The sequence below is a fragment of the Athene noctua genome, chromosome 7 (assembly GCF_965140245.1).
Source record: "Athene noctua chromosome 7, bAthNoc1.hap1.1, whole genome shotgun sequence".
In the NCBI taxonomy this organism is placed as follows: domain Eukaryota; kingdom Metazoa; phylum Chordata; class Aves; order Strigiformes; family Strigidae; genus Athene; species Athene noctua.
In genome coordinates, this window is record NC_134043.1 from 40,253,864 (window position 1) to 40,278,654 (window position 24,791).

General features: G+C 47.4%; 1 protein-coding gene across 1 annotated transcript; it reads right to left on the bottom strand.

Annotated features, from left to right (window-relative positions):
- Positions 1 to 13,073: 13,073 nt before the first annotated feature.
- Positions 13,074 to 24,094, bottom strand: LOC141962315 (hydrocephalus-inducing protein homolog). The gene is made up of 3 exons (XM_074910279.1): positions 23,893 to 24,094; positions 17,939 to 18,063; positions 13,074 to 13,308 (listed from the first exon to the last, which is right to left on the bottom strand). The coding sequence occupies exons 1-3, from the start codon at positions 23,991 to 23,993 to the stop codon at positions 13,097 to 13,099; spliced, it is 438 nt and encodes a 145-aa protein (XP_074766380.1). The 5' UTR covers positions 23,994 to 24,094; the 3' UTR covers positions 13,074 to 13,096.
- Positions 24,095 to 24,791: the final 697 nt, after the last annotated feature.

The following is a 24,791-nucleotide window of genomic DNA, read 5'->3' on the forward strand; positions in this document are numbered from 1 at the left end:
ACCACCCAAAGCAAAGCAGTAAAGTTTCTGATTGCTGCAGGGTCAAATCCTGCCATTTCCATGGAATTAACTATCTGCTTTGGATTTCTTTTCCCTAATTTCTGTCCTTGTAAAGCCTGGTAGAAAAATTGAGACAAAAGCATTTTTTAATTTTGCAGTTGCTGTTAAAGATATTCATTGTATTCAAGCTTTGCAAGGGTAACCTGAAAACTACTCTCTCCTCTCATGTCTTTTACACCTCAGTTACAAATTGCACCCAGGGATCCTGTGCTGAGCTGAGGTTTACCTCCAGTCTAGCTGCTCAGCACAGCACTAGCAGTATCATCTACTTAGTCACATTTTCTCAAGTAATGAAAATAATAAAATGATAATCAATAAAATATCACCATTAAAAATGCATAGAGAGTACAATATTTGGGTAAGAAAACACCTTAATGTGTCCTTCCCTGCCCAGTCAAGCTTTTGAAAGTATTGCTTCCTTTTCTACCTCTTTCAGCTGCCCTATCTCATTTTTTTGCAGAAGACTTGACACCTTTGGCAGGGGGAGGCAAATACGTAGAAAGTTCCTTTGCTTCCCTTCAAGAAACGCTTTGCTCTTCATAGAGATGCAGCGAATCTGAAGAGTGGTGAAAGACTGGTCAGCAAGGGAAAGCACTCCCAGTTCTGCTGCCAGACCCAGCTCTGAGCCAGAGGCTGGACAGATTTCCTCCAGCTCCCAGGAACTGGCAGCATCCACTTACCAGAAAACTGGCTGCAATGGCCTGGAGTTCAAACACAGTACATTTGTTCCAGCTGCTTTTTAACAGCCCGAGTATAAAGATGCATTCCATCCAGGGCTGAAACAAAACCCTCTGAATATTTATCTTTTTGTCCCAGTGTTGCTTTCATGTGTCAAAGGGGTATTTTTTCACATGAAGCCTCCCAGCTGATTTCCAAGGAAGGTTGCAAAGAGCAGGGATTAAGACTTCACAAACAACATAGGCACCTTTCAGATCCCATCAGAAGTATCCAGATTCTGAGAAAGCCCCCAAATTTGGCTAGTATGTCAAACAGTCCTTCCTGACAATGACCCGAGTTGCCAGAAATCCCACAGGTCCATGAGGCTCACTGCTGCCCTGGGAGCCATCAAGATCCCCCCAGCCCCTCAGAATCCTGACTGCTCACCTCATAGCTGTGGTCTAATCCAACAAAAACCTTCCCGATGTCCAGCTGCTCAGAGCTGAAGCGGAGCCGAGGCCCTATGCCTTCCCCTTGGATGTGCAGGGGCAGCCTGGTCTCGCGGCCTGGAGAGAGATTTCCTCTTCAGTACAGTAATTGCCTCTGTTATCCCGGACTGTCCAGGCTGCCTCGGTGCTACTCCCTGACTCTGGGCTGGACGGGAACAGCTCTAGGTGCTCCAGGAGGAGATACAGGACTCTTCCCTGCCCTCAGGAGATATGCCTTGGGGCTGGCTTCTAATTTCCAACCAACCCCTTGGCGAAGCTCCCTGCTAACGGCGCTGTGCACGTCTGAGAGCTGCCTAGAGCAGGCAGAGCATCTCAGCACTGCCCGTGCTTGACACACAGCTCCGTGCCTGGGGCTCCAGGGCTCACCTCCTGCAGTGGCACCTAAATAAGACAGAGCTTTATGATCTCCACAGAGCAGCACTTGCCTGTGCCCACTATGATACCGAGAGCTCAGATTTGTAAAGACACCTTACCTGAAGCACGCTGAACAGTTATGGAAAACCTCACTGCTGAGGTCAGAGAAGCCATGAACATACTGCTAATACACACAGCCCTTGCTGCAAAGGGAACCAAGACTGCAAGGCTTATAGCTAAACTCTAAGATGCTCATTTTCTTCCGTAAGCCTGCTAAGATGACAGGGTGGGATCGTTCAGTCCAAAGGCTCCTCTGAACCACTGCAGCAGCCTCAAGTGCCTGAACCCTAGCTCCAGTTTGGGCTTGGGTCTCCCTGACATCCCATCCTACTCTGCACAGAAAGTGAGTCACACAAGGGAAAAAAGAAAGGCCCAGAAGTTGTAGCTAACCTTCAGCGTAGCTTTTGTGCAAAAATATTCCTCTCTCCTTTTGTGTAATGCTCACCATTCATTAAAGATTAGGGACTGAAGGTTGATTTTTTTTATCTGATGCATAGTTATTCCAGAATGTCCAAAACTACTTCCTATTGCAAAGAGCAGCCCAGGTGGGACAACACCGTGACTAGATCACAGCTTGAAAAAACTCTCCTGGGAACAGCCCTTTCAGTGATTGCCGACTTTCTGATCTTGCAACTATGGAATGAGGATCTTTGATTATGTCCAAGCCAGAAAGGAAGAGTGAGGGAGCTTTTGTTGAATTCAACATTTTTTAAATGGATCCAGACAAAGCCCAGCTGTCAGCAGAGATGACATGTAGGTTGCACAGCTCAGGCATTAATTGGAGGGCTGTGTATTTCTACTTCACAGACACCATAAAAGAGACAGTATTGGGTGCTACCTGTCAAAAGATCACTCCACCTTGCATCACATATGTCTTAATTTTCATTAAAAACTCTAGGTCTAAACAACCAAAGCTCTTAGGAAATGGCAAAGATTTCCAAGTGACCAGCTTTTGTCCATGATCATGCTGAGACACACATCACATGGCCACTGCAGTCAAAAAACCAGTGGCGGTTCTTCCCCTTCTGCAGTAGGCCCTCATTCGCTCCAGAAAGTCTCTGGAAACCATCCTTTCTTCTGCCCCTACGCTGAACTTAAAACTTTAGGAAATCCCAGAAATGTTGCTTTTCCTCCTTCCAGGTGAACCGCAGAGTGGGCTTTTCCCAAAGGAGGAGGAACAGACTAAACTGCAGGCAGCATTCAGGAGAGCTGAGAGGGAAAAAGAGAGAGTTTTTGCCGGGAGCTGGGGCTTCCAGGAGCATCCAGCCTTTGCTCAAGGCTTGGCTACAGCTGGGCTGTGGCCCTGGGATGCTCCCACCATAACACATCCCCAAGCACGCAGGCCAAGGGCATGGAGGGGCTACAGCCTCCTTGTCCTCAGTCCCAAACCCACCTCTGGTGCTGTGGAGGGAGCACTGGGATCTCAGCAGGAATAACGTGGTGGCAGGTCACCGGGTGCACAGAGTGGCACTGCTGCCTCGCTTTCAAATAAATAGGGGTCTAGGTGGCCCAACAGCTTTGCTGCCGAAGTCCTTAACTTCTGCTGCTTTCCGACACTCAGTTGCTTGTTCACAGAATGTCCCTGTCCCTTATGACTGGTTTTGAACGTGATTCTCATCTGACCACATCAGTAAACAGTGTTACATGATGCAGGACAGTTCTGTCACAAGCTAAGGGACTAATTATCACGTGAGATTCTGCTTCTCCCTGCAAGAGTGGCTTAAGAAAGGGTCTTGCAAGGTGGCTTAAGAAAGGGTCTTGCAAGGTGTAACCCAGTTCAGTTCTGTGTGCGGACAAACCTAAAACTGAATTTTAGGTGTGAGAGCCCCACACCATGTGCTTCCTTCCAGCACTCAAGAGCCACAGCTTTATTTCCATGAATAACGAAGAAAGTTCATTTTGAGATTCAATATTTGACGAGGGCAAATTTCAAGCCACTTCTTAACTGCCAGCTTTGCAAGTTGCAGAGTGCTGGTTAGTTCTGTAAATCACTGCATGCAGAAGCATCTTCTTGGCAATTCATGGAGGCACCTGCAAAAAAGTGGAGGCCAACAAAGCCCCTTTCCAGTGGGGCATGAGATCCAGCTGCACAACTCACAGGGCTGCACTGAGGCAAAGCTCCCAAGCATTCCCAGCAAGGGACACACACCCTCTGCAAACCATCCTCCAAAGGCGTTTGTGACTGGCATGCAAATGCATGAGGAAGGCAGTCACACTTCTTAGAGGAATCAAGAAGCAAAGTTAACTGACTCTCTAGTTAAAGATCACTGTTTTCTTCTTTAAACTCTTCCTGCACTCAGGGACCTTGACTCTGTGGCAACTTCCACCCTGATAATACAGCAGATCAGCTCTGGTTTGTAAGGGAGGGGGCTAGGTGCATCATTTAAATGACCTCCTTGAGGTTCTCTTCCAAGGAGCCAGTGGGGGAGTTAAGTTCTCCCAAGGGCCCATCAGGACCTTTTCAAGAGCAGGCTTCTCTTTCTAAAAACAGATCATTTGCTCATCTGTTTCCTATAACTCTCAGACCAGCTCAAGGGTTGCATGCATCTAGTTTTCCTATTTCAAACAACAAAAACACTCTCCTGGCACAACCCCTGCAGACTCCTGCAGCAAAATGACAGACACCTCCATCACCAGAGCAAAAATCCCAGAGCCAGGAGCACTGAGCAAGGAATCCCTCAGGAGCAACTTTTTAAATCAATCCTTTCCTTCCACAGCTCCAGCAGCTGCAGCTGGTGGGCAGGAAGACATTTTGTGAACACAAGCCCTGGGTAATGACTGTAGGTGGCATTTGCCAAGTAAACCCCGGACAATTACAGTATAAATAAAAAGCTGTTTCATGACATTTGTATCCCTCAGCATAGGGCAGTAAGGAAAGCGACAAAGCAGTTGGGTTAGTGACGTCAGCACACTCCAGAACAGGCGCCTGGCTGCTGGAGGACCATGGGCCTTGCACCTCTTCCTCTTAGATGGGGAAAAACCATCATGTTCCCTGGATGGAAGCCTGACAGCGCTCTTCCAGTCTTGAAAAACACCTTAAGCAGCACCACGCAGAGACAGAGAGGAAGGACGAGGTCACCCGAACCCTGCAGCCTGCTGCAGGCACTCCCTGCCCCGTGCTAGCACAGCAAAGCCATCACCTCTCCCAGGGCAGAGATGATGCAGCTCAGGTGGGCCAGAGATAACTGATCCCAGCAAAAGACGCAATGGCACTTCTGTAAGACAGGATGAGCATAAGGCCTGCCTAGCAAATTACTCAGACTCTGATTTCCAGGGAGGGTGCTCACCCCGCTGAGCACAGCAAGCCCTGTGCAGCGTACCCGGAGGCACCACAGACTCAGAGCCACAAGGTGACAATTCCCACGTGCTGGCCAGAGGTGTCCTTCTGCACACAGCCTGCACTCAGCAGGGCTCAGCCACCCAAGGTCTGGCAGTGTCGGGGTAGTGAGAGGGGATCCAGGGTCTGGCAGCACATTTGTAACTCAGCTCCTACCGCCTCAGGAGTCTGATGATGCATCCGTGTAGTAAAGACTCCTCCTGGAGGCAAATGGTCTACAGGGACTTGGTGCTCACCCACTGAATCTGTTTAGCTCTGTAGCTCTTTGGCCTCTACAGGCACCTGGCAGCAGAGCAAATGCTGGCAAACCCACGGCATGAAAACTTATCTCTTCACTGCCTTGGTTGTTCTGGGAACAGTGATCCAGGCTTGTAGCCACACATCCTGGCCTTGGACAGGAGACCACCTGGAAACCGCAGGGGCAGGGCGCACATGCCAGCACCCTGATGACCACTGACCCTTCCTACCAACTAGATGAGAACTGAGGGGCCTGCAAGACTACTCGTGCCTCCACCGTGGGTAACAGAAGCAGGAGAAAGGAGATGTACCTGAGATGTCGCAGTAGACCGTTTGTTGATAGACTCCGGCTTCTTGGGGTCTAAAGATCACGTTAACTTCAGCTGAAGAATTTGGCCAGATATCTCCCTCCTGAAACAGAAGGAGACAGCAAACCATTTATCTTCAAATGTCATTTCTTGTTTTCAGCCACAGCCCTGTAGCCTTTACTTAGAGCATCAGTGAAGAGCAGGGAACAAGCAACATCAACAAAATTTATGGGGGTTTGGAAGCAGCTGCAAAAAATCTTTCTAAGTCTGTTACCTTTACTGGGATGTGGTATAGGCATTTTGTTAAATTAGGGCTATAACAAAGCCACCAAACTGGCTCACACTCCAGTGAATCAAGTAGGATTTCTCCAGTGGTACCAGCCAGTTTAAGAAAAAGGTTCCTCTCACCTCCAAACCTTCCCGTATATCCCTGTAGCACTATGGCTACATGACGACTTTTACTCAGATGAGGAGAGATTCAACAAATCAAAGAGAATTTCCCATTCTTAGTTACAAAGGTGCTGCCTCTTATACCCTTCACCTGTACATGCACCTAAGTATTTAACGTACTGCAGTGAGTGGGGCACTCAGCACCAAGCAGAACGAGCCCTCCTGCCTGGGGATAAAAGAAGAACAGGCTCCTGCCCACTGGCGGCTGCTTCTGCCCCGAGCCGTGAGCAGCCAGCCAGCATGCAGGGTCCTCCAGCTGATGGATGATCTGGGAAAGGAGTTGAGAGACAGATGCATCCTGTTTCTCTCTGCAAGGTGCACATGTTCCTGTTTCCCTGAACACAGGCTCAGACAAGGAGAAATGGGATTTGCTTACAGCTCCACACCTCTTTCGACCAACAGGCTCTTTTCTGTGTCATGCTCTTGCTCAGGGATTTAAGTCTGGGCCATGCTACCAGTGTGTCTGCAACTCTCTGCTGCTTCCTTGGGGTCTTCTCTCTCTGCTTCTCGCCCAAAGGGTCCTGGCACTGGCGCTCAGTCCCAGGGAGCCTTGTCGCACAGTTTCGGAGATATGCCTGCTTTCTAAAGGCTCTCACTTCTTGCAAGTGAGGCACCACTTACATCCCCTGAACCCCTGGCATTACAAATGTTTCTTTGTGTGTTTGTTGACATAAACAGAGGCACCTCTGACAACTGTAATAACACTAAACAAAGGAAGGAAAATTTCAGCTTATAGAAGGAGATGAACAGAGTTCTTTTTCTATCCACAAAGCAAGGCTTTGATTCTGCATGATGCTGGGTATCCTCACTGTTTTGTCCAGAAGAGCCTTGAATTGAGTGGAGCCTCTGGCACTCCTGCAGCATAAATATTAAGTAACTCTAATGCTTCCCATCGACTTAGCCCTTACAGCTCAAAGGACAGCCCCCACAAAATTTGAAGAGCTATGACATGGTGAGTTATTGGGCTGCAGCTGCAAATAATTCCCTAATGCACAGCCTGCTCAGAGTCAACAGAACAGAGGGAAAAAACTGTGAAATAACTCACAGAAAATACTGTGAGTTATTTCTCCCGGGAAATTAAAATGGGCTGTTGAAGAGGTTCCTTGCATTCCTGCTACACCACAGGGGAAAAAAGAACTGCTGCTTGAAAGGAAATGCTTCATTACCCACCCTTGCAGGCTACTGCTACACGCGTCCGAGCCTTGGGGCACCTCAGGAGCCAGTCACGTGCCTGGGCTACATGTTCTCTATAGGATGGCAGTCGAGTCGGAGCATGGAGAGCCACCATGGATGGTAACCAGGACAGATGTAAAACTATGCAGTGCTGTGAACATGGCATTGCAACACTTCTGGCTGAAACACTTCTGGCCTCAGACAGGCTGCAACTGGCAGATGGCATAAAATACAGACGGTGGATGTATGATGGTACAGCACAACCACTCCAGCTGTCCTACCCTGGCTTTGCTCCAGCATAAAGCATGGTGATACAGGAGTGGATGGCACACCAGGACTCACAGCTACACAAATGATATCTCTGCAAGAGCCCAACCATAAATACATGCAAATCCTATTTCTCCTCCCTCAGCCCCTAACTAATGAGAATCTGCTAGATCTCCACCAGTCTCCACCAGTCAGAAAAAGCTGGTCTTGAAAAGCCAGGCACCACCAACTGCTGGCCATATCACCTGCTTTGCTTTGCAGAACGGGAAGGCAATCCATGGAAGGAAATCACTGCTCAAAGCAGTCAAAGAAACAAGACAGAGCTGGCAACAGAAGTACTAAAATGACACTCAAAGTGCATCCTCTCAGCTCAGGGCACTTAGGAGAAAGGCAGTGCCAAAGCTAACATCTGCCTCTTTCCATAAATAACTGAACCCACAGGGAGCTGTGGGATGGACCATGGCATCCATTGGAGATGGTGCCTCCCACCAAAAAACAAAGTGCTCTGCAGTAGCCTCTTATCTGGATGGGGATCAGCTTGGTTCCCCAGCTGAGGTGCAGGTTTGCAGCAACAAACACCACTCTCACCTCCTGGCCCAATCTCTCCATCAACAACAGGAGCACCTTTGTAACCTGGACATCTTGACGACCACCTCCATCAGCTCAGAGTTCACATGTGACACTGAGGAGTCACTACCAGGCAAGGACAGGACAGTGATGACTTGTCAAGGTCAGCGTAACAGTAACAAGTCCTCGTCCTCCCTCTCCTCTGGTTGCCATTTCCAAGGAGTCAGCTCCCACAAGTCTGCAATGTGACTTAGAGACAAGCTGTGGTGGGGAGGATGCAGCAAACAGCAAGGACTTTGTCCCTTGGGAGCCACCTGGGCCTGTCACAGCTGCCTCTGCTGACACATCATGTGTAGATGCAAAAATAAACCAAATTTGAGATGTGCTCAGAAAGTCAGAGCTGCCTATCAGCTTGTTTCCCACAGGCTTGGACAACTGCTCAAAATGTTCTCATCCACATGGTAATTCCAAAATCACACTTCCTCTTTTCTGTGGTTATTTCCACCAGCGAGTTAACCCTATACAGACTGAAGTGACCTGCTGCAGCTTCTACAGATTGCAGCACCTGAAAATACTGGCAGCTAATGGTCCACTGACATAGCAAAGCTTCTGCACAAACCCTGCAAAGCCATCCCACCCAGAAAGCATTTCCAAGACTACTCTCCCTCCACCAGCTTCCTAACCCCTGCAAGCAATTATTTCCTCCAGTCACCTGTTACAAGGGTTTCATTATTTCTGTGGCGTGCTCCCACGCACCATGGGTGAGAGGTGGGAAGAAGAGAGCAGCCACTTTTGGCCAGAAGGCCTGAGGCAGCAAGGTCCCATCTCTGGGGGGCCTCTCCAGCAGATTTACATGGCAGTGCCAGAAGGGTGTCTGTCCAAGCTAAAAGTTACAGGGCTGTCACTGGAGAGAAGGCTGTGGAAGCCAGCAGCAGTGGAGTTTTAGATTCTACATTTAATAAAAAGTAGAAAATACTTACTACCATTTGATGTAAAGACACCCATACGCCAGGGGGAAAGACAGGCACAAGCAAAAGTGAACGTGAAACTGATTGTTCCATAAATAATGGAATTCATGGAAATCAAAAGGTTGATAACGTTGGACAAAACAGAAGGTGAGAGACTCAAGCGGTAGCCCACTTATATTCAGTCCTAGAGCAACCTGTGTAACATTAACACAGCCATTCAGGAAAGCTTTCCCCTCAAGACTTGAGGCCAGGCTACACCGTATGTCACTACATGGAGTGCCAGGACTCGGCGCTGCGGGCAGCCGGACTTCTGGACCTCACCTCAAAGCATTCAGGAGCTCAAGAGCAGGTTAAGCTACTTGTGGAGACACAGTCTGACTGTAAAGCAGCAGGATCCCTGAGATACACAAGGTACGCTTAATGCTCAGCTGATCAGCTCCCTCTCTCTACAGTTCCCATCACTCTGATACAATCTCTTGGTCACATCATGCTGCTGTCAACCACAGTGTGTGAAACTGAAGCTGTGCCAACATTGGTGGCTCTCAGCCTTATATGAGCTATAGGAGTAACTGAGAAGATGATCCCCTTCCTTGAAAAAAAAAAAACCCAAAACCAACATTAGTTTCACCTATTTTAAAAGGAAGAAGCAGCTGAGATTATCCTAGGATTTACTCCAAGATGAAAAGGGATTTTGCACTGCTCGGACAGTGGGCATTCTTCATCTCAGACCATGCAAATACTCAGAACCAGGGATCTGGCTGATTGAAGGTATGGGGTTTTGCTTGCATAAACAGAAAAGGCAACAAAATTTCTGTACCTATGTGCCATGAAACTCAAAAAGTCGGTTTAAACCTGCCAGCCTTGTGTCCAGGCTCACAGATGACACTGGAAGGGAGATTGAGCCGTGGTATCTGTCCAGGTTATAAGAAGAGATTGGTATGTCTGTGATCAAACTTGGGTTGAATTTGGCCTCCTTTCCACAGAGGACCATTTCATTCCTCAGGTCAATATGTGAACTGAGAGTGCTCTAATGTCCTTTGTAGCGTGTGGGGATTAACGTGTAAGCTGTGCCCTTACTCATCATTATCAATAGCTCTCAACAGTGTAAGGACACTTATCAAGTGCCCTTAATTTATAGCCCTTGCAGCAGAGCTCAGTTTTAGGCAGCCCCTCGCTCTGCCAGGAGCCCACAGAGATGCTTTTTCCAACAAGCTCTCACAGCCTCACTAGAAACCTGGTGTTTTCTCTCAGCACATCAAGCCAGCTGATGCAGGGACCTGCCAAGTGACCTCAGCCAGGGAGGAGAAGGAAGGGAGGTTCTCAGCTATCACTTACCAGTGGCTCAAGGGTGAACACATCGTCGGAGAAAAGCATGGAGTTTCCTTGTGCCTTTCTAGAAGGGGCGGGAGAGAAGGGAAAGGTGTTCTCGGAGAGTGGGGTCCACCTTGCACTCCCTCAGACAACGATCCATCTTGCCCTCTTTCCGCCTCTGCAGCCTGCAGCCATGGGGAGAGACAAACCAAGCAGATAATTTAATGAGCAACATATCTGCAGAGACTCGTGAGAGCGCAGGGGCAGCAAAGCGCTTGGGGAGGATCAGCAGCAGCTCAGCGAGGGGCTGACCCCAAGCCGCGGGGTCCCACACGGGTCAGATTATCACTTGCTGGTCGCTGGCATGGCATGTAGTTTTACAAGCTCAGAAGAGGTTTCTGAAAGCCAGCAGCCCTCAAGAGCCTCCTGGCTCAAAGCCTCTGCCACAACTGATGGAGAATCCACCAGCCACCCCAACTGGCTTTTCCTACCACAGAGCCGCTTGGGGGAGGCAGATCAAGATGAAGGAGCACCCACTGCAGGGCTTCACGCAGGGGGAGACGCAGCTGGGCTTCAGCTGCAGGCTACTGGCATCACTTCTTTTTTCTTCCCCTTTGGACCTGTGGGGATAAGCAAGCTAAATGTGCTCTCTGTGCCCTATACCGCTTGGCACCAGAGCACTAGAAAGGCAAACTTATGAATTCACGCATTGCATCACTTTGGTGAAACCAATGGCTTTACATGCATGGAAACAGAGGCCCCTGAGAGGGGAAGGCACTTTGCCTGGCATCACCCACTAAAGAAGTCTGGACCAGCATCTCTGAATCCAAACCCTTACGTCTAGCCTTGAACCACCTTATCTTTTTCCTCTTTTTGGCCATCTCTGTAGGGCTTTGACTCAGTTCATGTCTCCCTTACTTGGCAGCTGTAGCAGAAATCATTCTAGAGTTTAAAGATCACAACCAAGAGATAAGGGAGCACTGCTACAGAGCAGTTGCTTCCTAGCTGGCACATCGCTGTCCCCTCTGCATGCTCCAGTCCCTGGCCATGAAGAACCAGCAGGTGACAACTCTGGGGGAGCGAGTGGAAGGCTTCATGTGTAGCAGAAGATCGAGGCAATGTAGTATAACCAGGATAGCAATCATCACCCAGCTAAATTCAAATACAGTTTGAAAGGAAATACGGTCATGGATGTTACTAGCTGTACACAGACAGAGCCTTGGGCAAAGGCTGGCACCAGCAACAAAAATACTTGCTTTGGCTCGCCCCCCCTGGAGTGCAGTGGGAAATGTTTCTCCATGGCTGACATACAGCGCTGCACGTGAGGAGAGCTTTTAGCCACCAATGAGCAACCCCCAACCCAACCTTCATCAGCAGACAATAATTCCACCATTACATCCCAGAAAGTCCTGCAGGAGGGAGACACAGCAAACCCCTGGATACACCACCTAAGGATCCAGGTCTTCCGGGGTCACAGCCCAGAGCAGGGTCCTGCACTGCCTCCTCTCATGGAAAAAGTCCTCCCTGCTCTGAGATCTCTAAAGCTTCTCTGACAGCAGGACAGTGGCCTTGGAGTATGACCATCCCTAAGATTGCAAGGAGGAAGAACAGAACGTCCTGGTCAGACTCAGGACACAAACTGGCACGAGATCAAATGTAATTGGAAAAGATCAGGTTGAAGTGAACTGTGGGGAAACCTGGTTGCTTCCAAGGGGAAAGAGGATCACTCAGGGTCCAGTCTGAGACAGGCAGGTGAGGAGAGAGCGGTAAAGGAATGGTCCAGGCAAGTGCCCAGAGAAGGCAATGAGGTTTTCTTTTAACACACTGAGCTTGCATGGAAGTCACACACTGTGTAATTAAAAATAGAGAACAGTGGAAAACTAGTTTTGGCCTTCGAGGCATTTCTGACCTAATTATGTTGAACTTTATTGGCTCAGAAGCCCTTAAAAAGTGCTCCAGTTTAAGGCAGTTTCCTGATCAGCTGTGAGCTAACTCCTATACACCTACATCCATGCAAGTCTGAAAAGTCCCACAAGGATCCCTTAATCACCCAAACTTTTAAGTGTCATTTCCAGTTCATCCTCCTGGGCTATAAATGTTTCTCTGCTGCCTGAAAGGGGAATTTCAAAGCTTCACCACAGAGACCCTTGGAAGAACCTGCCCCATCTCTCAGCACCATGAAGACACAGGCTGCTGCAGACCAAATGTGCTCTGTTCTGTGCTGCCCTGCCTTCCCTGCGGAACCCTTCACCTTCAAATTCTCCCCAGTCTCTGAGGAAGGGTAGAAATACCTCATTGTGCTGGAAATCGGGACAGTGCAAGGCAATTCAACATCCTACAGCAGGATGGCCTCAACTTGCTGGGCCAACGAAGCCCTTTACTCTGCACATTACTAGAGAAGGAGCCTGTCACTTTATCAAAGCTGGAGTGGAAGAAGCTGCAGTGAATATCGTAACAGTTATGCTACCTGCAGCTATGTTAAGTGCTGCTACTCAGTGCAGTCCCAGGGAATGCGTGCTGACACTTTCCTCACCTTCATGGACCCTTCATAGCCCAGGGGTCTCTGGATCTCAGTGGTTTGGGGCTCCCACAAATGCAAATTGGCTGAGGAAATCCAGTCACTGCAATCAACCTTTCCTCCCCAAAACACCATCCTCAGCTGGAGTATGGATGGGAGCTGGAATGGGAGGCACTGAGCTCCGTTACCCTAAAGCCCAGGGACATGCAACCTGATGTCATAGATGGTTTACTTGTCTTAAACCATTCAATGCACCAATACCCCTTGAGGCCATACGTTCGTTTTACCCCTGGGCATTGTATCTTGCTGAAATTAATCTTTCAAACGAACCTCAGCTTCTGATAATCCTCCTCTTCCTGAGTAGAAAAAGCCTTCCACTGGAAATAGACTTTGATTTCACTCCGATTGTGAATCACTACAGATCTGTGGTTTGACAGCGTTAGGTAAGTCTTCTCAACTGTCAGGGAGCTCCTGGCCAGCCCGATGTTGACATCTACAGCTGCTCCATAAAGGCTTGTGTGAATATCTTCACCTGGAAAAAAGCACAGGAGAGTCTTTGTTCATCTCACTTGCTGATGGAAGTACGAGGAACAAAGCAAACCACCAGTAACAGAAGAAACTGTTACAGCTTTTAGCTGTATTAGCAGTTCCACAGATTAGCAGATTCATCACATCCTGACAGCTGCCTGTGTACAGAATGAGGATGGCAACACTGTCAGCACCTTATTTCTGGGTGTGTTTGTAGAGATTTATCCCCAAGGCGACAGTATTTACAGTGAGATTTTTCCAATGTGCCCAGGTGGCCTTTGGGTTGCCATTCCACTCAAGTCACAGGGAATTCTGCATCCAAGTCATTCAGGTGACTCTGAGGAGTCCCACCTCAGTGAGGGCTTGCCCAGTGTTGTGTCTCTCTTGATCCCTTGTTGCTGACACCCAAAGATGCCTGGGGGCACGTGGGCAGGAAAGGGAAGTTCAGAGGAACAAGTGATAGCCCAGGGCAGGATGGGACACAGAAGAGAGCTTCACTGTGTTGCAGAAGCAGAGCCCTCACTTGCTGTGGGTTTGTGAAGATGTCTTAAAACAAGACTGGTGGGGCACGGCCCACCCCATCCTGCCCATTACAGCCCTGCAAGCCCATTTCCTCAGCCAGGACCCTGTTGCTTATGCCTGAGTCTGCAAATCTACACTGCGTCTTCCCACGCCATTCAACGACCAGAGCGAGGGCATCTTTGCTTTCCACCTCAGACCCCACTGAAGAGGAGAGTGTCCCCGGCTGTGCACATCAACTGACCAATGACTGGGGCCTTGCTGGAGTACCTGCCAACACATCACCCTCCCAAACAGACTCCCACCAAAGGCTCCCTCCTTTCCAGAGTTTTCAGACCTTCCTTCTTCCCAGCCAAGTAACTCCTGGGAGCCAGCTGAGCAACTTCAGTACCAAGCCCACTCTTCCTTGGAAAGAAAGGAAAAAAAAGCACAACGTGCACTCACCACGTACGACAGGCAGACAGAAAAATCCCTTTGCAAAGTTTTTAAATGCCTGATAGCCCAAGGAAAATCTAGAGAAGGCTCTTGTACAGCATCAGTTTGGCTTACACCTTAGGATAACATGGGAAACAAGACCTTCTTTAAAAACTCACAGAATAATGTCAGTTTCTAACCATCTGCCAGCACTAAACACAAATTAAAAAAAAAAAATTACATTGGTTAGTGCACCACAGGGGAGCTTTGGATTCAAAAGGGGCTGCTGCTTAGGAAGTGGAAGATTTCCCCACCTCTTAGAACTTGTAAGCAGCTACCATAAATCTGCCTGGTGTGGAAGGAATGGAGAAGTGCATGAAGATGAACAGCTGCAGACTGGAGTGGCAGTGGCACACAGCGGTGGGCATCAGAAGCTCATGGTCTGTTGCCATGAATTTAGCTCAACAGTAACTTAACGCTACTCACAGAAATATCAGAGCCCCTGTAAACACTGGCACAAGACTAAGATTAAAACCAGAAAATGGTTTCTGTATTCCCACCCCGGTATCCTGCACAATACAGGGACGACTCAAGTGTGTAACGAGGTAGGGACTTTGCTCAGGCAAGTACTGAGCCTCCTCCATTCTGGCTGAAGTCAGTACAAATTGAGAACACTCAGCAACTTGTTTGAGTGATCTCAGGAATAGAAAATGCAGCACAACAAGGGCTAAACCTCAGTTAAACCCTGCTGCCTGTCCACATGCATCAGTGGATTTACAAAGGAGAAAAAAGAGAAAGGAAAAGGCTTTATCTAGAGACTACATCAATAGGATTTTCATTTCATTTTCAAACGAGTTCCTGGAACCCACTGATTGTAAAGCCAGCCTTGCAAGACAGATGACAAGACCCTTGGTCGAAAGGGGGTTCTTAGAGGAAAGAGAACAGAGCTCTACAAAGGTGGTTGTTTTCTCCCAAGCCTACACAAAACTGCAGATGACTATCACAGCAAGGCAGTGCTTTTCTCAGATGCTTTATCCTCATGGGTAGCTGAGATGTTCAGAGGTGCTGGCACATCTGCACTACAGTTACTTGTTCAGCCTCAAACAGCAATAAACAGCCAGGGCTGGGATTTCATGAGTTTCCTGCATGTGTACAGTGACCACTAACACACCGCCAAGCCCCTGCATGGGTGGCCTCATTACCAAAGTAAGCCTGTTCAGCCAAACCCAGCACCAATTCTACCTGAGGAAAGGGATTCAGCATCCCAACATGTTTACATTCCCAGCTGGAGTGTAAGCTGGGATTTTTCACACCCAGATCCATGTACATGGGGGAAATGGAGGAGTTGGGACATGTAAAGCAGTGAAGGTCAAATTTTCATTGTAAATCATTATGCTCTTAGCAGCAAAGACATTTTCTTCACATTCACCTGTAAAGTTTGTAGCAACACAACTACGACCACGTGGACAGTCTATCCAGGGGACAGCACCTGCACTCCTAACCAGAACAGTGTAAAGGAGGCACAATTCTAATCAACCAAATAGCAGGCAAAGGGAAGAGCTCCATGTCTGCTTAAGCAATGCTAGGGACAGATTTGACTCAAGTTCAGCAAAAATTAAAGCCATACAACACGCACCTGATCCTGTATCAGTCACACTAACAACAGTGGGATTCACTGAGAACTACTGCCACTTGTGAGCAAGTCAGTACAGACACACAGTAAAGCAAGGAAAACAACACCCTACACTGATTTTTTGCTCTTAGTGCTGCTGTTTCATAAGAAACAGTCTGTTGGTGGCTCTGAAAGAGCAACCCAGCTGCTTTTTGTATGCGAGTCGCAGGGAGTCTGACAGCGCAGGACAAAGCAGCCAGGGCTCGCCCCACCAGGCTGGGTAACACAGTCTGGGGCTCTGCACTACACCTGCAACAAGCAGCTTTTAAGACTGATTGATTAAATGCTTTGGTTTCACTTCAGCAATTAATCTCAGCAGCCTTTTACTTCTTTGTATGCTTCAAAGTTTGAGAAATAATCCCTTAGTTATTGCTCGCTCTCCTTCTCAGTCAGTGGTTTATTGAAAAATAACTGCAGCACTGTACTGACAGGCAGGAACAAATCCTGCCTTCATCTCCCAGGTAGCTGCACCATGTTCTGGGGAAGTTGCCCATCTCAGAGCCTGCAGATACTTTGGTCCCTGTGGCCTGTCCATGAAAATCACTTTTGCAAAGATTAACCATGGAGGGATCAGGTGTTTCAGTAAGAACAAGAACTCAGGTCTTCAAAGCAAGCTGTGAAGATCCCAGCCCTGGATTCTTCCCTTGGACTTTTCATTTCACCAGCCCTGACCTCTAGTGTAGTTAGCCCTGATCCAACCCAGAAAAAGATCTATCCCTCTGAAGTTTATCCTATAGGTTCCCTAAATGCAGACAAATGAGGCACCTTTTGTTGTTTGCTGAAATTTCGGTTGTTCTGTCAAGAAAGTGTTACCCAAACCAATGAGCTTCTCTGAATGAGCATAAACCATTCTCTCTGAGTATGTCATTGACTGAAAAATATTAAACAAAGCTGTGATAACTCAGAAGGCTACAAGGAACATTTGGAAGATATAGGAGCATTTCTATAACTTCCAGAAACTCAAGACAATAAAATGCTCATTGCTGGGCTAAAGCATCACAGTCGTACCTAGGTGAGGACATCACACTTCCCAGGAACGAAGTTCGGGAATAGGGACAAAACAAACCTCTCTTTCAGGCAAGAGAAAATGCACACCAAATGCACAGGCAACTGAGGAAGTGTCTCGATCAGCATCACGAGATACCTCTGCTTAACCAAGGCAGACAAAAGCATTTTAACATCACACCTTTTCTTATTTCCCACTTACTCTTAAAGTGATTTACAAAGCTCACACCATTTCTGTTGCCCGAGCTTGGCTTCTCATACCCTAGTATAAATTTTATACCTATCTCGGGAGGCAGTGAGCACTCTCTGCCAAACCTCATGAGCCCTCAAGCCCTGGCTGCTTCAGTCCTGATTCTTTGAAGTGTGGGATGTAGACGGGTAGTGGGCAACATAAAAAAAGGGTCTGTGGCAAGACAACAGAGAAGCAGTACAGGGGACAGAGATGTGTAAGAGATAGGGGATGTTTAGAGAGAGTCCAACAGAGACATGCATTCTCCACATTCCACTTCAAACAGAGCATTGTCTAGGAATAAAACTTCACACCTGCATGTGCACACTGCAATGGAAAATCAAGGTTCCTCCTTCCTCCACTCAGCAACTCCCAGGAAAGCAGCATGCCAAAGATCTCATTCTTGCTTGAGGGGGACCCACTTTAACAACTCCCTAAACACCAACTGTTTGTTACTTTTTCCCCGAGGTAAAGGACAGGGGAGGTACACCTGGAGAGGGAATTAAGGTGGCTGCGACAACGGGCAATGATGGTAGATGACTGTCATGGGGCGTGCTGGGTGGAGAACACTGTGCTGACAGCAGGGATGGACCAGCACACAGTCACACAGGACACACAGAACAGGCTCAGCCTTTGCCCCTTATCTGCTCCCTTCTAAGCACTGAGATGTGCAGAGGTTTTGAAAGAAAAACTTTTAGAAGTAGTTTGCAAAGCAAGTTTAACATTATTCTGCTTAGAAGGGGCTCTGTTCTGAAGGATGCAGAGAGCATGCACCACGCAGTGCCCAGAACTTACCTGTGTCATTGTGAACTACCAGGGACCCAGAATGATCCCCTGTCTTCAGCGGGTGAAACTCCACTGTCACTTGCATGGCATCACCAATCCCAAGAGTCCTGATGGAGGGATCCACAGAAAAGGGGCTGCAAAGCAGAGAAAGAGACACATCAGGGCTATTGTGGGCAATCCGGGGACTACACTCCTTTTGCAGCCTACTCCACTTCAGCTCACTTGTGCAAGCAGGAAGCAAACAAGCCACAGCCAGTAGAAAAGAACAGAACATAGAGGATCAGAAATGGTGCTACGGACTCTCGCTTCTGAAGAGATCCAGCTCTCCAAACATCCCGTGGTGTCCAACGACCTCACCTCCCCCATACTCTGCATCCCCTTTTCTGCAGGGAGGCTCAGGAGTCTAACCGCTGGCAATACAGCCAGAGGACGGATTCTGAGGAGCACAGAGAGGGTGAGAGCTATCTGCCTGCACAACTTGACACTGACTTCCTCAGGACTCTGTCTTTTCCTGCCACCTATAAACTCAACCTCAAGAGATGCAGGGCACTACCTGTCCCAGTGAGACTGCAGCCTAGCAATCAGACAGGAGGGACAGTAAGTGTCTTTCTGAAAAACAGAGTAAATATGATTTAATTTGCAGAATTTATTTTTTTACCTTGAAAACATCCTAGTTTAGCCTAAGAAAGGGCACGTTTCATCAGCATTACAGTGAAAGCTGCTCTAAGAAAAGGAATGATCAGAAAAAGCGGAATAAATGCAAACACAGATTAGAGAGATACAGTGACATGGAAACAAGACAAGGCAGGAGGATCCCTTGTACAGCCTGAACCATTAAACTCCCGGCTACATGAAGTGCCATTACCAGGAGCACATCAAGGTGAGTTTAACAGGAGGTTTTCTGTGTATCCACAAGCACTGCAATCTGGGACTCTGGGTTGTAATCCAAGCTCGATAACTGTTTGCTTGGCCCACCAGGCAAATTCTGTGCAATGCATTGGAAATAATTATGAAAATCTGTTGGGGTACTTTGGATTTAATATGAACAATTATGATTTGTCACCAGGTAAATGGCTCTTGGCTGACAGACACAAAACTCAGTGCTTTAATGCAAAGGGACAAGTCAGGTGAAACATGCTTCTGCAGTTGGGCTTTGTGGCTCTTCTACAGCCCCACTTAGAAAACAGAAGTTATTGCTTTTAGTGCTTTGCTGGTGGTCAATTTGTCACCTTAAAAACATGCTCTGGAGACTTTTACCATGATTAGAGCATGCAACACACAGAAAAATACTGAGAACAACTGGAGCCATGCATAAAATGAACTTTTTTCATGTAAGTAGTGACAGCTGATGAAATTGCTGGAGTTTCTGCTCATTAAGGAGATGTTGCTGCAATTAGGGGCCTGCCCTGCTCCCATTAAAACCAGTGAGTGCATTGCCACCGAAGCACGGGGCTGCAATGTTTGTGTGCTGGGCCTGAGTCTCTGGAGAGAGGAAGAAAGACAAGGCACCACCAGCCTCAGAACTGGGCTGTTCTACACAGTCCTGCATCTGCACTGAGGGTTATGCCAGGACTGCTGCAGGTCTCTGCCAGGACTTGGGTGGGATCATTGCTTGGTGTGGGAAAGGCAGAGATTTTTTTTTTTTTTTTTTTTAACTTTCAGAAATGTTGCCAGAACAGATAAGCTGCCAGTTAAAGGGGATCCTAGGCAACACTTCAGCACTACCTCCCATCCCATCACCTTCCTGCGCCTTCCTCATGTCTACGTACTCCTGCCCTCAGATGGATGGGATAGGATGGGAATAACCCTCCTGAAGATACTTTCACCTTTTCAAATTGTCAGAAGAGGATCCAGCCAAGTTCAGGACTTAGTTCTCAGGACCAAGAAACAGAGCACAAATCAGACACTGCCTGTCCTACATCCCATCCCATGCTGTACCCACAAGACAACTCTCTTCCTGCTGTAGCAGGAGCTCGTTATCCCTCACATGGACCTGGTTCTCCAAGACCCAAAGATGCAAGCTCCCTGGTTAAACTTAACTCCCCTGAATTTCAGTCACCGTCACTAAGCTGTTATCTGCAGCCTACAGATGAGATGCTAAGGAGATGTTCCTGACACACCGTCATAGCCAAATGAAAACCACTGCCAAGAGATGACACTAGCGGGATAGACATTGGCTTTTTATCCATTAAGTGTGAGCTGTTCTTTGGGATAATTCACATCCTGTTAGATCTATTCTTTTAATGAATCACTATTGCTCCTGAAAGACAGAAAAGCTAAGGTTTGGAGGCTTTTTAATAGCGCATTTTCTTCTGACATGCTTTTTAACTATGTCCATTTGTAGGTTTGTTTTGTTGTACAACATCTAGACTTTCGCAAGCCCAGATCTCCCAATGGCACCTTGCAGTCCCCAGCTTGTATAAACTTATCTAGCCACACCAACTGAGGAGAGACCTGCCCATCAGTACTTGCTGAGATCTTTCCTGTTATCGCCCTTCAGAAAGAAAGCAACACTAGATTCGTAAGCAATTTCATAATGATATATTTTGGCATTTACATCTTGCTTACTTTCACCAGGCAACAGCTCCCCATCTTGACAGTTGGGCATCCCGTGATGATACCAGAGGCCAAATACTCCTGACAGAATTGAGAAACACGACTGACAAGTGAACAAAGCTGGCAGTTCTGTGGCCCAGGCTCTCAAACCACCATGCTGCCTGTTCTCCTGAACCACACCTTTGGAACACACAGTGTGCAAGGAGGCTGCAATACACTTCAAGTGCTGTGGAGTGTTTATCTCCTGCAGCCAACCTTTCTTTGGTCTACTGGGGCATTATAAAATCATTTGAGTTTGGGAAAATAGATTTCATTACAAGCTACCTCCAAACCCAAGGAAGACAGTAAAATTACTGGTGATTGAATTGCCTCTTCTGTCCACTAAGATCTATTGCAGGAAAAAACCCTAACAATGGTCATTTAATCTTCACATACATTATTTTTTTAGTAATGGTATAACAACCAAAGTCAAGCAATATAACTTTTCCAGTAAACCCAGTCCGCTACAGTCAAAGCATCCAAGACTCCATCTCTGTGCTAAAAAATCATGTGTGGAATCGGCATCACGCAAGGTCTGCATTTCCCTCTTTCACTGCACCTAGGCTCAATTTTCATGTCCTTGGATGGTCTTTGCATGTCCTATGGGAACTCGCCAGTCTCACGCCCCCATGTAGCGTATGGGTACTACAGGGAGGGATGCAATGGGGCTCGAGGCACTGTGCCTCGCAAGATAATTTCCTGAGCCTTCAGAGCTTGGTGGGGACATTCCTAAATGGATCTTGCCTCAAACTGATCCCCTCTAGCCCCATAGCATGTCACAGCACAATGTCAGCCATGTCAGGAAAAGGCAGTGCTGCACTGAGATCTGCTTCCAGACACCCTTTTCAACTCGAATGTACTGGAATGACATTTCTCTCTGTGAATGTCATGGAGCAGAAACTCATTATCCTGCCTTAACAAAGAGACAACAGGAAGAGACTTTCTCTATTTATACTATTATTACTTTTTATTACCTTGCTATGCAGCTAAGAGCTGGGTATGGACATGCAGAGGAAGGAGAGGCACTAAGCCAGACTGCATAACGGGGAGTGCTTTGGTGGTTTTCTCCCTTCATGAAAAGTGGTCAAAATGCGGCCATGCTTCTGGTAGAAACCATGGCAAGGGAGAGCTCCAAACGGGAACAGCAGAAGGATGCTGAATTGGCCCCATGGCTTCACTTTAGAGCCCTTCCCTGGAGGGAAATGCACAAGAGAAAACATCATAGCCTTCAGATAAATGAGTAACAGGCAGGGAAAGTTATCATGAAGTGACCAGATGCAAGAGCTGAGGGGAAAGGTTAGGATTGGAGATGGGCTGAAAAATGCACTGAAGGTGAAGGCAGACAGGTTATGCTTGATGCCACAGAGAAGGAAATCCAGAGAAAAGCTGCATGTAAACGTGATATGAGCAGCACGATGGACTAGGAAATGATGGCATCTGCAGCTGACTTGTGAATGGGCAAGAGCCTGAATATGCTCAGGCCAGAAAACACAAGTTGAAATTGTTTAGAGAGATAATAAAGGATACAGAGGTCACCTGATGGATCTATCAGCTTAGACAAATCTCGCAATCCTTCTATTCCACTAATCATCCTCCTCCTCCTCTCACATGCAAGCATATATTTTTAAATACTCTTTTAAGAGTGTTTAAAAAGAAATCTGAATGAAAGTCAGGAAAACTTAATTAGAATAAAATGCTACTTATGTTCAAAGATTTAAATCACCTGTTTGAAATTTCAAAGTGGCTTTCGAAAGTTCATCATGAAATGGAAGAGATGGCAGATGCCCTCAGCTGACAAGAAAAATCATATCAGCTTTCCATCCCTGTACACATGCAATCCAGTTGCTCAGAATATTTTTTTGTGTAGTTTGAAATAAAACGTTTGCAATGCTTCCCATTTCTTTATTGCAAATCAGGGTGGAAATATTTGCTCAAGTTCAGAAACTCTTAAAATCTGTATCAAGGAGGACGACATGTGCTGTATCACGCAATAGAAGAGTTGGAGAGTCCACTGCAAAAAGATGCTAGACTTTACTGAGTATTTGTTTTGGTGGCAACAACTAGATCTGGAGATCCCAGAGGAAAACTGTGCAGTGATTTACAAGTTCCTGTCTATGTGTTTCCACAGGGAAAAGAAGCAGCTTCCTTAAATAGCATCCTAGAAGCATGCTTCAGTAGCCTTGCCAGGCTTTGGTGGAAGCTCCTCTTGAACCCTCATGTTTCACAAGAGAAAAGTAAAGAGTAGCCTTTTGAGCCCTGTTTTCCTGGAGAAGAAGTTGAAGCAACTCAGGTGCACCAAGTCAGACTGCTGGTCTTTGCTGCATTCTTGACTTCAGCTCCTACACCAAGACCTCTGGGACCAAGCAAGTCACCATGAATTACCAGCCAACTGAACTAGTTTCCCTGCAGCTGCATCACCCTCTCCCATTCAGCAAACTGGGAAACCAGTGACTGTCTTCTGAGACCAGAAGGAGCAGAAGAGGCTGTCCACAACACAACTCATGTAAAGCATTTGATTCGGGACCACTGGAACACCATGTGCTTGCAGCCTCCCAGAGCATGGGTGTCTTTGGCCGACACTGGTATGGAACCACTTCAGAAGACACTCAGGATCAGGAGGTTGCAAGCTGGATACTTACAGATTCAAGCACTCTCCTGGAAATCTGGGAGAGATAAAGCTCTAGAAGAAAAGGCCCCCAATCCATGCACCAGACACTTGCTGCATCTTTTGCCTGTGCTCTCATTAGCATGCTGCTTTGGGGCTGTGGTGCAGATTTGAAGCCAGTGGCTGCTCATCTCCACCTGAAAGTTCATTCTACTTAGTATCTGGTCCCAGGGACCAGACCAAACCTACTGGAAAACAAAGTTCCTGGACCACACAGTTTCTTGTCAGGGCCTCAATACCAATTGCTTTGATCTACGATCTCTAATGGCACTTGCATATAAAGACACAGCTGCTGGTAAATTCTTAAATGTCTCTCTCACCAGCTCACAGCTTGCCCATCTCTTAACAGTGTGTTCGGTCTACAGGAACCGAATTCCTAGAGCTGTCGCCTGCCACGCAGCATCTTACACAGCCCAAGGACAGCCAGGTTGCCTGCCTTCGTGTGCTCTTTCAATCTAACAGAATCCATCTTGAGAGATGCTGTGTTGGAGACACCACTGCAGTACAAAACCTCGCTGCAGCATGCAGAGTTTTATCACAGGTTGCATCATGCTTAAAACACTATAATCAACAACAAAACCCACATGTCCTGCCTGTTTCCAGCTACGGATGCAATACAGCAGCTCAGATGCTCTGGTTCCTTGTTGTTACCAACCATGTTATCATGCAACAGTGTTTGCACAAAGATGACGAGCTCCTTTACCTCTCAGCGCTGATGCGGTAGCGAGCCTCCCAGTTACCCACGTTGCGAACGAGTAGAGTTTTCTGGGAGCTGTACTTGACTGGACAGATGGAGAAGTTCATCTGGTCAGGGAAGTCCAGGATAGCTTGGGCACCTATAGCTCGGATTGGCACAATAAACTTTTCCCTTTCTGTGATGCAGTTGAGCTGGTAGAAATAATCCTGCAGGGAAAGAAACAATCTCAGCACAGTGCATTTAGTACCATCCCATGGCAGAAAAAAACCTGCTGGTTTCTATGACTGTAACAGTAGCATCCAGTAACATCAAAGAGATTTTTACCTTAGGGACCTTTCATTCCTGTAGTGTGACTTGAACAAGGCTGTTAACTTGCAAAGAAGAAACAATCTCATTGATTCACCTGCTTTCACAGCAAGCTGGCAGAACCAGACAAAATTTTCTGATACTTTGATTTCGAGGTAAGAAAACAGAGCAATTTCATGGAACGGATTACAGCAGTAACAAGAACCCGCTTTCATCACCACCGCAGATGATCAAAGGCTCAACACTGGGCACTCAACCAAGTTGTGCCACAGCACTAACTCCAATCCCAACAACGCAGTGACCTCACTGACGCTGGCCTGGGGATGCTTAGATGCCTTTTCAAAAGGACTTTGCCACGTGCACAACTAACACTCAGTCTTTGGTGAAATATTTAACAAGCTGAACATGGGAATTTTTTTAATGTCAGGTGAGTTTAGGGTAAGTGTGTATTTCCCACCCCTTCCCAGAGCATTATAGGGAAAAGGCTGGGGTCACACACCCTTAAAAAGCTATCTGATCCATCTCCCTACCCCAGAACTGGCTCAGCTCTACACCCAAACTATTCCTGCAAGATGTCTGACAAGTACTTAAAAGCACTA